Source organism: Rhinoderma darwinii, chromosome 9 (genome assembly GCF_050947455.1).
Source record: "Rhinoderma darwinii isolate aRhiDar2 chromosome 9, aRhiDar2.hap1, whole genome shotgun sequence".
Lineage (NCBI taxonomy): Eukaryota > Metazoa > Chordata > Amphibia > Anura > Rhinodermatidae > Rhinoderma > Rhinoderma darwinii.
Genome location: NC_134695.1, coordinates 82,915,418 through 82,931,680, shown reverse-complemented (window position 1 = coordinate 82,931,680; position 16,263 = coordinate 82,915,418). Strand labels below are relative to the sequence as shown.

The window sequence follows — 16,263 nt, the reverse complement described above, 5'->3', positions numbered from 1 at the left end:
ATTACATCATATGTGACTGATATCAGCCGCTCCTCTTATATCACTCCAGCACTATTATATTCTCCAGAGACATTACATCATATGTGTGACTGATATCAGCCGCTCCTCTTATATCACTCCAGCACTATTACATCATATGTGTGACTGATATCAGCCGCTCCTCTTATAACACTCCAGCACTATTATATCCTCCAGAGACATTACATCATATATGTGACTGATATCAGCCACTCCTCTTATAACACTCCAGTACTATTATATCCTCCAGAGACATTACATCATATGTGTGACTGATATCAGCCGCTCCTCTTATAACGCTCCGGCACTATTATATCCTCCAGAGACATTACATCATATATGTGACTGATATCAGCCGCTCCTCTTATAACGCTCCGGCACTATTATATCCTCCAGAGACATTACATCATATATGTGACTGATATCAGCCGCTCCTCTTATAACACTCCAGCACTATTATATCCTCCAGAGACATTACATCATATGTGACTGATATCAGCCGCTCCTATTATAACACTCCAGCACTATTATATCCTCCAGAGACATTACATCATATCTGTGACTGATATCAGCCGCTCCTCTTATAACACTCCAGTACTATTATATCCCCCAGAGACATTACATCATATGTGACTGATATCAGCCGCTCCTCTTATAACACTCCAGTACTATTCTATCCTCCAGAGACATTACATCATATGTGTCTGATATCAGCCGCTCCTATTATAACACTCCAGCACTATTATATCCTCCAGAGACATTACATCATATGTGTGACTGATATCAGCTGCTCCTCTTATATCACTCCAGCACTATTATATCCTCCAGAGACATTACATCATATATGTGACTGATATCAGCCGCTCCTATTATAACACTCCAGCACTATTATATCCTCCAGAGACATTACATCATATGTGACTGATATCAGCCGCTCCTCATAACACTCCAGTACTATTATATCCTCCAGACATTACATCATATATGTGACTGATATTAGCCGCTCCTCTTATAACACTCCAGTACTATTATATCCTCCAGAGACATTACATCATATATGTGACTGATATCAGCCGCTCCTCTTATCACTCCAGTACTATTATATCCTCCAGAGACATTACATCATATATGTGACTGATATCAGCCGCTCCTCTTATATCACTCCAGCACTATTATATCCTCCAGAGACATTACATCATATATGTGACTGATATCAGCCGCTCCTCATAACACTCCAGTACTATTATATCCTCCAGACATTACATCATATATGTGACTGATATCAGCCGCTCCTCTTATAACACTCCAGTACTATTATATGCTCCAGAGACATTACATCATATATGTGACTGATATCAGCCGCTCCTCTTATAACACTCCAGCACTATTATATCCTCCAGAGACATTACATCATATGTGTGACTGATATCAGCCGCTCCTCTTATATCACTCCAGCAATATTATATCCTCCAGAGACATTACATCATATGTGTGACTGATATCAGCCGCTCCTCTTATAACACTCCAGTACTATTATATCCTCCAGAGACATTACATCATATGTGACTGATATCAGCCGCTCCTCTTATATCACTCCAGCACTATTATATCCTCCAGAGACATTACATCATATGTGTGACTGATATCAGCCGCTCCTCTTATATCACTCCAGCACTATTACATCATATGTGTGACTGATATCAGCCGCTCCTCTTATAACACTCCAGCACTATTATATCCTCCAGAGACATTACATCATATATGTGACTGATATCAGCCACTCCTCTTATAACACTCCAGTACTATTATATCCTCCAGAGACATTACATCATATGTGTGACTGATATCAGCCGCTCCTCTTATAACGCTCCGGCACTATTATATCCTCCAGAGACATTACATCATATATGTGACTGATATCAGCCGCTCCTCTTATAACGCTCCGGCACTATTATATCCTCCAGAGACATTACATCATATGTGACTGATATCAGCCGCTCCTCTTATAACACTCCAGTACTATTATATCCTCCAGAGACATTACATCATATATGTGACTGATATCAGCCGCTCCTCTTATAACACTCCAGCACTATTATATCCTCCAGAGACATTACATCATATGTGACTGATATCAGCCGCTCCTATTATAACACTCCAGCACTATTATATCCTCCAGAGACATTACATCATATGTGTGACTGATATCAGCCGCTCCTCTTATAACACTCCAGTACTATTATATCCCCCAGAGACATTACATCATATGTGACTGATATCAGCCGCTCCTCTTATAACACTCCAGTACTATTCTATCCTCCAGAGACATTACATCATATGTGTCTGATATCAGCCGCTCCTATTATAACACTCCAGCACTATTATATCCTCCAGAGACATTACATCATATATGTGACTGATATCAGCCGCTCCTATTATAACACTCCAGCACTATTCTATCCTCCAGAGACATTACATCATATGTGACTGATATCAGCCGCTCCTCATAACACTCCAGTACTATTATATCCTCCAGAGACATTACATCATATATGTGACTGATATCAGCCGCTCCTCTTATCACTCCAGTACTATTATATCCTCCAGAGACATTACATCATATGTGTGACTGATATCAGCCGCTCCTCTTATATCACTCCAGTACTATTATATCCTCCAGAGACATTACATCATATGTGTGACTGATATCAGCCGCTCCTCTTATAACACTCCAGCACTATTATATCCTCCAGAGACATTACATCATATGTGACTGATATCAGCCGCTCCTCTTATATCACTCCAGCACTATTATATCCACCAGAGACATTACATCATATGTGACTGATATCAGCCGCTCCTCTTATAACACTCCAGTACTATTATATCCTCCAGAGACATTACATCATATGTGTGACTGATATCAGCCGCTCCTCTTATAACACTCCAGTACTATTATATCCTCCAGAGACATTACATCATATGTGTGACTGATATCAGCCGCTCCTCTTATAACACTCCAGTACTATTATATCCTCCAGAGACATTACATCATATGTGTCTGATATCAGCCGCTCCTCTTATATCACTCCAGTACTATTATATGCTCCAGAGACATTACATCATATGTGTGACTGATATCAGCCGCTTCTCTTATATAACACTCCAGCACTATTATATCCTCCAGAGACATTACATCATATGTGACTGATATCAGCCGCTCCTCTTATAACACTCCAGTACTATTATATCCTCCAGAGACATTACATCATATGTGTGACTGATATCAGCCGCTCCTCTTATAACACTCCAGTACTATTATATCCTCCAGAGACATTACATCATATGTGTCTGATATCAGCCGCTCCTCTTATATCACTCCAGTACTATTATATCCTCCAGAGACATTACATCATATGTGTGACTGATATCAGCCGCTCCTCTTATAACACTCCAGCACTATTATATCCTCCAGAGACATTACATCATATGTGACTGATATCAGCCACTCCTCTTATAACACTCCAGCACTATTATATCCTCCACAGACATTACATCATATGTGACTGATATCAGCCGCTCCTCTTATATCACTCCAGCACTATTATATCCTCCAGAGACATTACATCATATGTGTGACTGATATCAGCCGCTCCTCTTATATCACTCCAGTACTATTATATCCTCCAGAGACATTACATCATATGTGACTGATATCAGCCGCTCCTCTTATAACACTCCAGTACTATTATATCCTCCAGAGACATTACATCATATGTGTGACTGATATCAGCCGCTCCTCTTATAACACTCCAGTACTATTATATCCTCCAGAGACATTACATCATATGTGTCTGATATCAGCCGCTCCTCTTATATCACTCCAGTACTATTATATGCTCCAGAGACATTACATCATATGTGTGACTGATATCAGCCGCTTCTCTTATATAACACTCCAGCACTATTATATCCTCCAGAGACATTACATCATATGTGACTGATATCAGCCGCTCCTCTTATAACACTCCAGTACTATTATATCCTCCAGAGACATTACATCATATGTGTGACTGATATCAGCCGCTCCTCTTATAACACTCCAGTACTATTATATCCTCCAGAGACATTACATCATATGTGTCTGATATCAGCCGCTCCTCTTATATCACTCCAGTACTATTATATCCTCCAGAGACATTACATCATATGTGTGACTGATATCAGCCGCTCCTCTTATAACACTCCAGCACTATTATATCCTCCAGAGACATTACATCATATGTGACTGATATCAGCTGCTCCTCTTATAACACTCCAGTACTATTATATCCTCCAGAGACATTACATCATATATGTGACTGATATCAGCCGCTCCTCTTATAACACTCCAGTACTATTATATCCTCCAGACATTACATCATATGTGACTGATATCAGCCGCTCCTCTTATAACACTCCAGTACTATTATATCCTCCTGAGACATTACATCATATGTGACTGATATCAGCCGCTCCTCTTATATCACTCCAGCACTATTATATCCTCCAGAGACATGACATCATATGTGACTGATATCAGCCGCTCCTCTTATATCACTCCAGTACTATTATATCCTCCAGAGACATTACATCATATGTGACTGATATCAGCCGCTCCTCTTATAACACTCCAGTACTATTATATCCTCCAGAGACATTACATCATATGTGTGACTGATATCAGCGGCTCCTCTTATATCACTCCAGCACTATTATATCCTCCAGAGACATTACATCATATATGTGACTGATATCAGCGGCTCCTCTTATAACACTCCAGTACTATTATATCCTCCAGAGACATTACATCATATGTGACTGATATCAGCCGCTCCTCTTATAACGCTCCAGCACTATTATAAGCTCTGACTTCAGGGTTACCGGCTCTTTAATTAGAACGGACATGTGTGTAACCTCCAGTATCAGGTGTTTGTAATTAGGGCAGGAGGTTGTCAGGTCTTCATATGGAGTGAGGCCACACAGGTCAGTGCTCGGTTTTTGAATATGTTTACCATGAAGTTGTGCTAATCCCCCCCCCCTGTTTATTATATGTTAACAACAATAATAATAATAATAATGATAAATTTAGGGCTTTCTGCTGTTCTGTGTGATCTATAGTCACCCGTGTATTTGGGGCGTTGAGGAATGTGTGGGGTCAGGTTCATGGTGGGTCGGGGGCAGGGTCATGTGGTGGGTCGGGGTCACGGTAGGTCGGGGTCCGGTGTTTACCTTGTCGCAGTGATTTGCTGATGTGTTGCTGTATTTAGTGCTGCAGATATTGGGGCGCAGAGGCTGCAGTTGTGTCCTGAGTGCGGCTCCTCTCCTATCTAAGCGTCTAATTACACGCTGTGATCTGATTATTTTTTGCGAAAACCAGGGTAAAAACCGTGACGTGTGAATAGAACCTGAGAGGACAGCAGCGCTATAAATGACATTGATGGTGAAGGGGACGCGCTCAGTTGTGCATCCGGGTCCGTTCAGCTGCTTCTCCTTCGGTTCCTATTCTTTATATTCTTTTTTCAGTATTTGGTCGTTTCTGGTGTTTTTGTGGCAGTTTCTCTCTAATATGGAGACGGTTTCCACTGCTGTGACCCCCTCGATCACAATGATTGCTGCAACGTCTGTATCTTCAGAGCACAAAACGTCTGCGAGTGGCACAGAAATAATTTTGTAGCACAATTGACTCTGGAATTTTTCTGGTGTTCTATAAATTCTGATTTTATTTGGTGAATTGATCGTCTGCAGATTACGCTCCAGTTTGTGGGTGAAACGATTGACAAACCTCAATGTAGATCCGGTTTTTCGGTCATTTTTAGGCTACGTTCACATGTAGTTCAATTTCTGCAGTTTTATTTTTCAGATTTGCGGGTAGAAAATGAGCCGTGTATTACAGTAGCAGCAAAGTGGAGGAGAATTAAAAATGTCACCCACAGGCTGCAAAACATTTCTGTGCAAATTTTTTGAATTCGCAGCATGTCCATTTATGATACGGAATGGTTGCGCACTTGTGCCCGATTTAACCTATTGAGCTCAAAGGGAAAGTGCAAATCAACGACAAAAAGCAAATGTTAAGATTTTTTTTGTGGCGAATTCACAGCAAAAATCTCAAGTAGGAAACAAAAAAATATATTTACACTTTAGAATAAAAAAAAAAGACTATTCTCACCTCCCTTGGTCTCCCGTAGCGTCTCCTCGCTCCTCCCCAGACTATTCTCACCTCCCTTGGTCTCCCGTAGCGTCTCCTCGCTCCTCCCCAGACTATTCTTTGTGGACAGGGAGCCTCCTAGGATGATGTTTTATTATCTGTGACTCTTGCAGCCCCTGGTTTCATACAGATTTATACATCCACCACTAGGGGGAGCTCATTACATATGGATTTCTACAGTCACCACTAGGGGGAGCTCATTGTATAAAGATTTATACAGCCACCATTAGGGAGAGCTCATTGTATACAGATTTATACAGCCACCACTAGGGGGAGCTCATTGTATACAGATTTATACAGCCACCACAAGGGGCGCTCACTATATACAGATTTATACAGCCACCACTAGGGGGCGCTCATTGTGTGCAGATCTATACAGCTACCACTAGGGGGAGCTCACTATATACAGATTTATACATCCACCACTAGGGGGAGCTCATTACATATGGATTTCTACAGTCACCACTAGGGGGAGCTCATTGTATAAAGATTTATACAGCCACCATTAGGGAGAGCTCATTGTATACAGATTTATACAGCCACCACTAGGGGGAGCTCATTGTATACAGATTTATACAGCCACCACAAGGGGCGCTCACTATATACAGATTTATACAGCCACCACTAGGGGGCGCTCATTGTGTGCAGATCTATACAGCTACCACTAGGGGGAGCTCACTATATACAGATTTATACATCCACCACTAGGGGGCGATCATTGTGTGCAGATCTATACAGCTACCACTAGGGGGAGCTCACTATCGCGTGCAGGGAGAGGAAAATCTGCCTCAAACTTCCAAACTGAATTTTGAGGCAGAATTCCACCTGCAAAAAACTCTGTGTGAACATCGCCTTACTGTTATTTACCTGAAAAACCGCGTGGCCGTTTACAGTCAAATTGAAAACCACGGCAGTCTTTGGCAATGCTGCACGTAGATGCTGTTTTTGGCCCCTGCTGTGGCCGCTACGTTTGGACTCTCCTCAAAATTGCAGCATAAAATCTCCTGTCGCAAACTCCAGGCAGATCGATCTTGCCTACACTGATACAATGTAACAAACAAAATTCACTGACAGCAAGCAGATATCTAGAAAGAGCCTTTTAGCTGTTGCAAAACGTTCATTATACAGTGATTTTGCATTATAACGGGGCGGCCCCATATCCTCGCCCTTACAGCAGCGCTGCGCTGGGGTTGGTGACCAGGCGGACTTTACGTCTCTGTGCACCATGGATGGGGGAGGGGGTCGGGGTCCGGCTTTAGAAGGGGTCACTCATGATTACAATTTAAAAAAGATCAATATTTCAACATGTAATGGTTGGAGAGCAGGAAGCCCCGTCTTGTAACGCAGCGCCTGACACAACACATCACCCTCGCGCTGGCAGTTTCATTGCATCACGTTGATACCAGTTGCATCATAGACACTCGGGCACGGGGCGAGATCCTGCTGAATTTTACTGGTTTTATATTTTTGTACTTTTAGTTTTTTATTTTGTGAGATGATGTCACCGGGATCACACTGGAGATAGGGCAGCGCAGCCTAAAGCCACACGCCGGGCGTTCCTGGTCACTGCTGGCGGTTGTATATAGATGGCGGCCGCGGCGGGCGAAATGTAGAATTATATGTTCATAGAAATGTGCAGTGGCTCTCTGATCTGGCTCACAGAAAGGGGTCTAGAATGGGGGAGCCCCTCTATGACGTCCATATTTAATCCACATCTCCTGGATACCCCACAAATATGATTCATTTCCCCAACACAGACCGAATACCCCGCACCGCCCCATATGTGAATACTATTTGTGCGACATTTTAGGCGCCGAGGCCCACCCCCGCATAGAAAGGGGCACAGAGGGGTCTTTTTTTTTTATACCGTTCTATGTGTGAACCGGCCCATGGTCACGGCATTATACATTTTCTCTCTTGCACAATAAGGCCAGATTCACACACGAAGTTTTTGATGCAAGTTTTAGCTCAGTTTTTTTTAGCCAAAGCCAGAAATGGATCCAAAAGGAAGGAAAGGTAAAAAGAAAAGACTGACGCATCTCCTTTCTCTTGTGTCCACCTCTGTGTCTGGTTAAAAAACAGAGCCAAAAACTGCATCAAAACTGCGTGTGTGATCCTGGCCTAAGGGGTTAACCCACCGATATCACCCGCTGCTACTTTATATGCACGAGTATTGGGGACTCTCCCTAATGTAAACCCTGCGCCCAGTATTTAGGTTGTGATGTTCCTCTGGGGTGAAGTATCGTCGCCGTCACCGCCCGGACATGTCAGCAATAGGGAATGACTGCGGCTGATGTCATCACAACAGAAAAACTGGGCATAGAGGAACCTGACGCTGCGTCCTATATGTGACGTCACCAGGATCGAGTCAAGAGACAATGATCACTGCATGGCTGAGGGCGACGGGGAAACTGACAGTATTTATCTGTAGCGTGGGCTCTGTAGTGAGGGCACACTCTAGTGTGGGCACTGTGTAGTGTGGGCTCTGTAGTGTGGGCACTCTGTAGTGTGGGCTCTGTAGTGTGGGCACTCTAGTGCGGGCTCTGTAGCGTGGGCACTGTAGTGTGGGCACTCTGTAATGTGGGCTCTGTAGTGTGGGCTCTCTGTAGCATGGGCTCTGTAGTGAGGGCACTCTGTAGTGTGGGCTCTGTAGTGTGGGCACTCTGTAGTGTGGGCTCTGTAGTGTGGGCACTCTGTAGTGTGGGCTCTGTAGTGTGGGCTCTGTAGTGTGGGCGCTCTGTAGTGCGGGCACTCTGTAGTTCGGGCACTCTGTAGTGCGGGCACTGTAGCGTGGGCACTCTGTAGTGTGGGCACTCTGTAATGTGGGCTCTGTAGTGTGGGCACTCTGTAATGTGGGCTCTGTAGTGTGGGCACTCTGTAATGTGGGCTCTGTAGTGTGGGCACTCTGTAATGTGGGCTCTGTAGTGTGGGCACTCTGTAGTGTGGGCTCTGTAGTGTGGGCACTCTGTAGTGTGGGCTCTGTAGTGTGGGCACTCTGTAGTGTGGGCACTAGTATGTACTTCCACAGCAGCAGATGAGCTACTTTTTGCAGACCACTGCCACGTCTATAATATGGCCACAGTTTATGGTCTGTATTACGGCTACAACACCCGGACCCCTTATGGTGATCTTATTTTGGTTCAGTACAAGCGCAGGGGGCTCCGGGTGTTGTGACTTCGCCCGTGCAGTGACCCCTCCAGGTTCCCATTTCTGTGAGGTCTTCTGTCTCCTGATGCGTCCTACAGGGAATCCTTCATTTTACTCAATATTAAAAAAACAGGAAGGAATAATAATAATGATGAGGATGATGGTGGTTATTACTCTATAGATGCCACATGACTTGAATTCCATATGATGAGCACATTATAATATGGGGGAGGGGGACGTCCGAGTCACATGGAGCCGGTGATTACCGAACACGATGAAATGTCCCAATATGAGAAATATAACGGGGAAGGTCGCCGGCCGCAGTTGTGTTGCTATAAGGGTATGTTCACACGGCTTATTTTCACCCATTTTTTGGGCCGTAAACTACCCGAAAAACGGCTGAAAAAAACGGAAGCAGAACGCCTCCAAAAATCTGCCCATTGAAATGGGAAAAACGCTGTTTTGTTCCCATGGGGCGTTTTTTTACGTGGTCGTTTTTAAAAACGGCCCATAAAAAAAATAATTTGTCACTTCTTGAGCCGTTTTTGGAGACGTTTTTCATTGGGTCAATAGAAAAACCACCAAAAACGGCGTTAAAAACCGCCGCAAATACGACTGATGCATAAAAAAAACGGCTGAAAATCAGGGGCGGTTTTCCCTTGAAAATCTCCGTATTTTACAGCCGTTTTTTGTTAAGCGTGTGAACGTACCCTAAGGGTATAATTAGCGGTTGACTGTCTCGTGATTTCTGGGGTCTTCCCTGATCAACGTACGTTCAATGGAACTTTGTGTTTTGACGTTTTATTTTTCGCCCAGAATCATCGTCCTGAATCGAAACCCTGTTTATAAAGATTTGCCCCCAAAATTGTCCCCTGCTCCCCATAATTTCATGGGGTCTACTCATTTATTGCATCACATCTGGAGAGATTAACCATTCAGGAGTCGGGGAAAGATGGGTGCTAGCCCCTGTAAGAGCTGAAGTCGACATATTGGTTGTCATCCAGCTTTCCTAGAATCAGATATAACTAAAACGTCTGAAAAACCTCGAGTACGAAGAGGACGACTCAACGACTGATATTTACTGGGGATTTTTTGGGGAAGTGCTGGAAGTTGTTACCAGAGTCACATCCAAGAAAGATCCAAATAAGTGACGGCTCCTAAAATATTCTGTGATATTTATTATATTGACAAACAAATTGGGAATTTTGGGTTTGTGTTAAGGCTGAGATTAGGGTTGTAGTTAGTAAAAGTGTTTTGGGTTGGTATTAGGTTTGGGGTGAGGATTAGAGATGGGGTGGGGGGGGGGGGGGGAGCCGCGGCTGGAGGTTTCCTTCTCTGGGGAGTTATAGGAACCTGCGGTTTTGTAATTGAAGTTTTCATTGTTTCTATTCCAGTGAAATGTGGGCGTCCGCAATGATCACTTCTGCTTTCCAAAACTGGACACCACCGAAAGTGCAGCCCATCAGCTAAATAAATGTAGGGAAATACTTCATGTCAAGGGGACGTCCAGCGTATTGTCCATTAATCTCAATATCATGAGCGCCGTGCAGGTTCCCATTGTGCCATTTTCTTAATAATCCCAAGCACGGGGGCGACAAACAAAAACATTGGGCTTGGTATATGGACACTGCACAGTACCACTTCTCCTGTCCTGTATACTGGGTGTAATTCTCAGTATCTGTATTATTCTGTATATATGGACACTGCACAGTACCACTTCTCCTGTCCTGTATACTGGGTGTAATTCTCAGTATCTGTATTATTCTGTATATACGGACACTGCACAGTACCACTTCTCCTGTCCTGTATACTGGGTGTAATTCTCAGTATCTGTATTATTCTGTATATATGGACACTGCACAGTACCACTTCTCCTGTCCTGTATACTGGGTGTAATTCTCAGTATCTGTATTATTCTGTATATACGGACACTGCACAGTACCACTTCTCCTGTCCTGTATACTGGGTGTAATTCTCAGTATCTGTATTATTCTGTATATATATGGACACTGCACAGTACCACTTCTCCTGTCCTGTATACTGGGTGTAATTCTCAGTATCTGTATTATTCTGTATATATGGACACTGCACAGTACCACTTCTCCTGTCCTGTATACTGGGTGTAATTCTCAGTATCTGTATTATTCTGTATATATACACTGCACAGTACCACTTCTCCTGTCCTGTATACTGGGTGTAATTCTCAGTATCTGTATTATTCTGTATATATACACACTGCACAGTAACACTCCTCCTGTCCTCTATATTGGGTGTAATTTTCAGTATCTGTATTATTCGGTATATATAGACACTGCACAGCACCACTTCGCCTGTCCTGTATACTGGGTGTAAGTCTCAGTATCTGTATTATTCTGTATATATGGACACTGCACAGTACCACTTCTCCTGTCCTGTATACTGGGTGTAATTCTCAGTATCTGTATTATTCTGTATATATACACTGCACAGTACCACTTCTCCTGTCCTGTATACTGGGTGTAATTCCCAGTATCTGTATTATTCTGTATATACACTGCACAGTACCACTTCTCCTGTCCTGTATACTGGGTGTAATTCTCAGTATCTGTATTATTCGTTATATACACACACGCTGCACAGTACCACTTCTCCTGTCCTGTATACTGGGTGTAAGTCTCAGTATCTGTATTATTCTGTGTATATGTATACACTGCACAGTACCACTTCTCCTGTCCTGTATACTGGGTGTAATTCTCAGTATCTGTATTATTCTGTATATATATACATTGCACAGTACTACTTCTCCTGTCCTGTATACTGGGTGTAATTCTCAGTATCTGTATTATTCTGTATATATGGACACTGCACAGTACCACTTTTCCTATCCTGTATACTGGGTGTAATTCTCAGTATCTGTATTATTCTGTATATATGGACACTGCACAGTGCCACGTGTCCTGTATACTGGGTGTAATTCTCAGTATCTGTATTATTCTGTATATACACCGCACAGTACCACTTCTCCTGTCCTGTATACTGGGTGTAATTCTCAGTATCTGTATTATTCTATATATATATATATATATATATATATATATATATATATATATATATATATATACACACACACACTGCACAGTACTACTTCTCCTGTACTGTATACTGGGTGTAATTCTCAGTATCTGTATTATTCTATATATATATATATATATATATATATATATATATATATACATACACACACACTGCACAGTACTACTTCTCCTGTTCTGTATACTGGGTGTAATTCTCAGTATCTGTATTATTCTGTATATACACTGCACAGTACCACTTCTCCTGTCCTGTATACTGGGTGTAATTCTCAGTATCTGTATTATTCTGTATATACACACTGCACAGTACCACTTCTCCTGTCCTGTATACTGGGTGTAATTCTCAGTATCTGTATTATTCTGTATATATACACTGCACAGTACCACTTCTCCTGTCCTGTATACTGGGTGTAATTCTCAGTATCTGTATTATTCTGTATATATACACTGCACAGTACCACTTCTCCTGTCCTGTATACTGGGTGTAATTCTCAGTATCTGTATTATTCTGTATATATACACTGCACAGTACCACTTCTCCTGTCCTGTATACTGGGTGTAATTCTCAGTATCTGTATTATTCTGTATATATACACTGCACAGTACCACTTCTCCTGTCCTGTATACTGGGTGTAATTCTCAGTATCTGTATTATTCTGTATATATATATATATGCACTGCACAGTACCACTTCTCCTGTCCTGTATACTGGGTGTAATTCTCAGTATTTGTATTATTCTGTATATATAGACGCTGCACAGTACCACTTCACCTGTCCTGTATACTGGGTGTAATTCTCAGTATCTGTATTATTCTGTATATATGGACACTGCACAGTACCACTTCTCCTGTCCTGTATACTGGGTGTAATTCTCAGTATCTGTATTATTCTGTATATATACACTGCACAGTACCACTTCTCCTGTCCTGTATACTGGGTGTAATTCTCAGTATCTGTATTATTCTGTATATACACTGCACAGTACCACTTCTCCTGTCCTGTATACTGGGTGTAATTTTCAGTATCTGTATTATTCGGTATATATAGACACTGCACAGTACCACTTCTCCTGTCCTGTATACTGGGTGTAATTCTCAGTATCTGTATTATTCTGTATATATACACTGCACAGTACCACTTCTCCTGTCCTGTATACTGGGTGTAATTTTCAGTATCTGTATTATTCGGTATATATAGACACTGCACAGTACCACTTCTCCTGTCCTGTATACTGGGTGTAATTTTCAGTATCTGTATTATTCGGTATATATAGACACTGCACAGCACCACTTCTCTTTGTATATATAGAGACTGCACAGTACCACTTCCCTTGGTGTGTGTGTATATAAGGACATCACAAAATTATTATTTTTTCACAACTTTTATTTGTTTAATGAAGACAAACAAACCTCAAATGCAAAATTCAATATTCACAACGCGAGATAAATCTCATGACGTGTTTTGTGCAGATTACGCGGCGCCATTTTCTTATATTACAGGTGTGAAGCGCACAACACAAAGAACACGACAAATAAATAATAAAAACCTCATTACAGCCTGAAATATTAAATATTATTAAATATTAATTAAATAAATATGTATCTCTTTATCGTATAAAATCACAATATCCCCCGGAGAGGAGCAGGGAAGGTTTCCTGGTTTACATAAGAAATATTCTATATATATATAATATATTATAGCGGTAACTCTTATGGCGTCTCCTGGAATGGAGATCTCAGGCTATGTTCACACGGCCGTAAACGCCCCAAAAAACAGCTGAAAAGATGGAAGCGGAAGACCTACAAACATCTGCCTATGATTTTCAATGGGAAAAACTGCGTTTCCTTCCCACGGGGCATTTTCATAAGCAGCCATTTGAAAAAAACGGTGCATAAAAAACTCTCCGTAAAAAAGAAGCGCATGTCACTACTTGAGCTGTTTTTGGAGCTGTTTTTCATTAGGTCAATAAAGAAACAGCGCCAGAAATGGACGCAAAAAACGCATCAAAAAACGTTTGATGCATAAAAAACAGCTGAAAATCAGAGGCTTTTCCCTTGAAAACCGCTCCGTATTTTACAGCCGTTTTTTGTTTAGTGTGTGAACATAGCCTTACTGTGGGCTTCAAAGAGTCAGCATCTGTTGGGAGTAGTAGTTCCCTAACGGCTGCAGACCACTGCTCCAGATCCGGGGTGGGGTTAATATACATGACCCATCCCCAATAGGTTTACCTACATTTACATAACAAATCAATTAAGAATGGATTCGACCTGCAAATCATTTGGGATGTAAAAATATAAATCCGCCAAACGGGCAGAACAGTAAAGAGCAATAAAGAGCAGTAAAGAGCAAGTCACGGCCCTGGGCTCAGGATATTTAAAGTGCGGCTTTACTTGAAATCTACAATTTTGGTAGGGAATAGCTTAACTAGCTGTTCCCTACAGGAATTACTATATAGCAGGGAATTCAGACACCCCCTAAGGGGTCCTGCGTAGTTTTGAGATCACCCCACACGGCTGTAGAGAGAAATTTCACTAACAACATATTAAGGAATTTCCATTTAAGCGATTCCCTGCGGATATATTCTTCGTAGATTGACATTACATGTAGTGTTTTAAAACAAACAAACTGAGTGTGACATAGTCACGACCGGGTGTCTATTAGGTGTACGATCAGGTCTCCATAGGAGCAGATTAGTCGTCGTAGAGCGGCACGGAGCAGGTGCACGCCACGGGAACGCTTATGTATTCCAGCGCAAAGGTGGATAAGGTGGGGGCGTGCGGACAGGTCTTCTTACGTAGCACCAGCATCGTCTGACTGACCAGCACAGAATTCAAGGACGACGACTCCTTCCCGGATTCTGCGTTGATGCAGTGACTACAGAGACAGTGAGCGAACGCCAACTTCTGCGGGTAGCGCGTCTCGTCAGTGTCAATCCTGTGAACAGAAAAAGGAGAGGTCAGAGAAGATGTGGCCCCGCGATGGCAGAAATAGATCTACACTACGAGTCCCAGCATGGTCTATACCAGCCGGCTCCAACCTGTGGCTCTCCAGATGGTGCAGAACTACAACTCCCAGCATGTCCTGACATATTTGTTGGCTCTGTACATCCGAGGTGACTGACCAAACATTCCACAAATGACCAGACTAAGGCTTTATACTATTCTGGACCTAGAAGACCCATCAACATGAACGGAGACCATCACAGAATCCATCAACCATTGAGAAACCCCAAAGCCAAGACTGGACATTGCGGAGGAACATTTTGCCCTCTGGTGGCCAAATGATCAACGTGACACCACCAATACCATATGCTACTACCCAATGCCAGACTAATACCAGCTAAAGCCTCCACCATAAAGGTCATGTTTATGAATAGGATTTTCTTACATTCTATGGTGGTTACGTACCGGTAGGTCCATGGTGAGATGGAGCGTTCGTTGGGGGTTAGCCCTTTTTTTAAAACACTCATTAGTGGGCAGGTGTTTTCTTGCGCTCTCTTGCGTCTTTTCCTTCTCTTGTCGGCGTTCTCCAGGTGGTGCACCAGGTTCACCGCTGAGTATTTTTCCCAACGCATTTTGTTGCTAACAAAATGATCCACGACCTCCGATGGTGACATTTCCAGGTCGTCCTCACTGAAGCAGTAGGTGCTCTCCGGGTTGTGGTGCTTATGGTGATTTCTGGTCTTCACATGCCTTGAATAACAGATCGTGACGGAGCAAACCGCCAGCAATAAGACAACCCACTAGAAGGAGAAATAACACCATGAATAGAAATTCTTT

The 16,263-nt window shown here is 42.5% G+C and overlaps 1 protein-coding gene across 1 annotated transcript; it reads right to left on the bottom strand.

Annotated features, from left to right (window-relative positions):
• Positions 1-15,140: 15,140 nt before the first annotated feature.
• Positions 15,141-16,058, bottom strand: IL17C (interleukin 17C). Its single transcript, XM_075837089.1, has 2 exons — positions 15,892-16,058; positions 15,141-15,418 (listed from the first exon to the last, which is right to left on the bottom strand). The coding sequence occupies exons 1-2, from the start codon at positions 16,056-16,058 to the stop codon at positions 15,175-15,177; spliced, it is 411 nt and encodes a 136-aa protein (XP_075693204.1). The 3' UTR covers positions 15,141-15,174.
• Between the last annotated feature and the right edge of the window lie 205 nt (positions 16,059-16,263).

Bases quoted from the DNA above. Each gene is read 5' to 3' on its own strand.
- IL17C (XM_075837089.1), bottom strand. From the start codon at position 16,058: ATGCGTTGGGAAAAATACTCAGCGGTGAACCTGGTGCACCACCTGGAG. The intron at 15,419-15,891 runs GTACGTAACCAC...TTCTGTTCACAG, and splicing joins ATCTCACCATGGACCTACCG to GATTGACACTGACGAGACGC.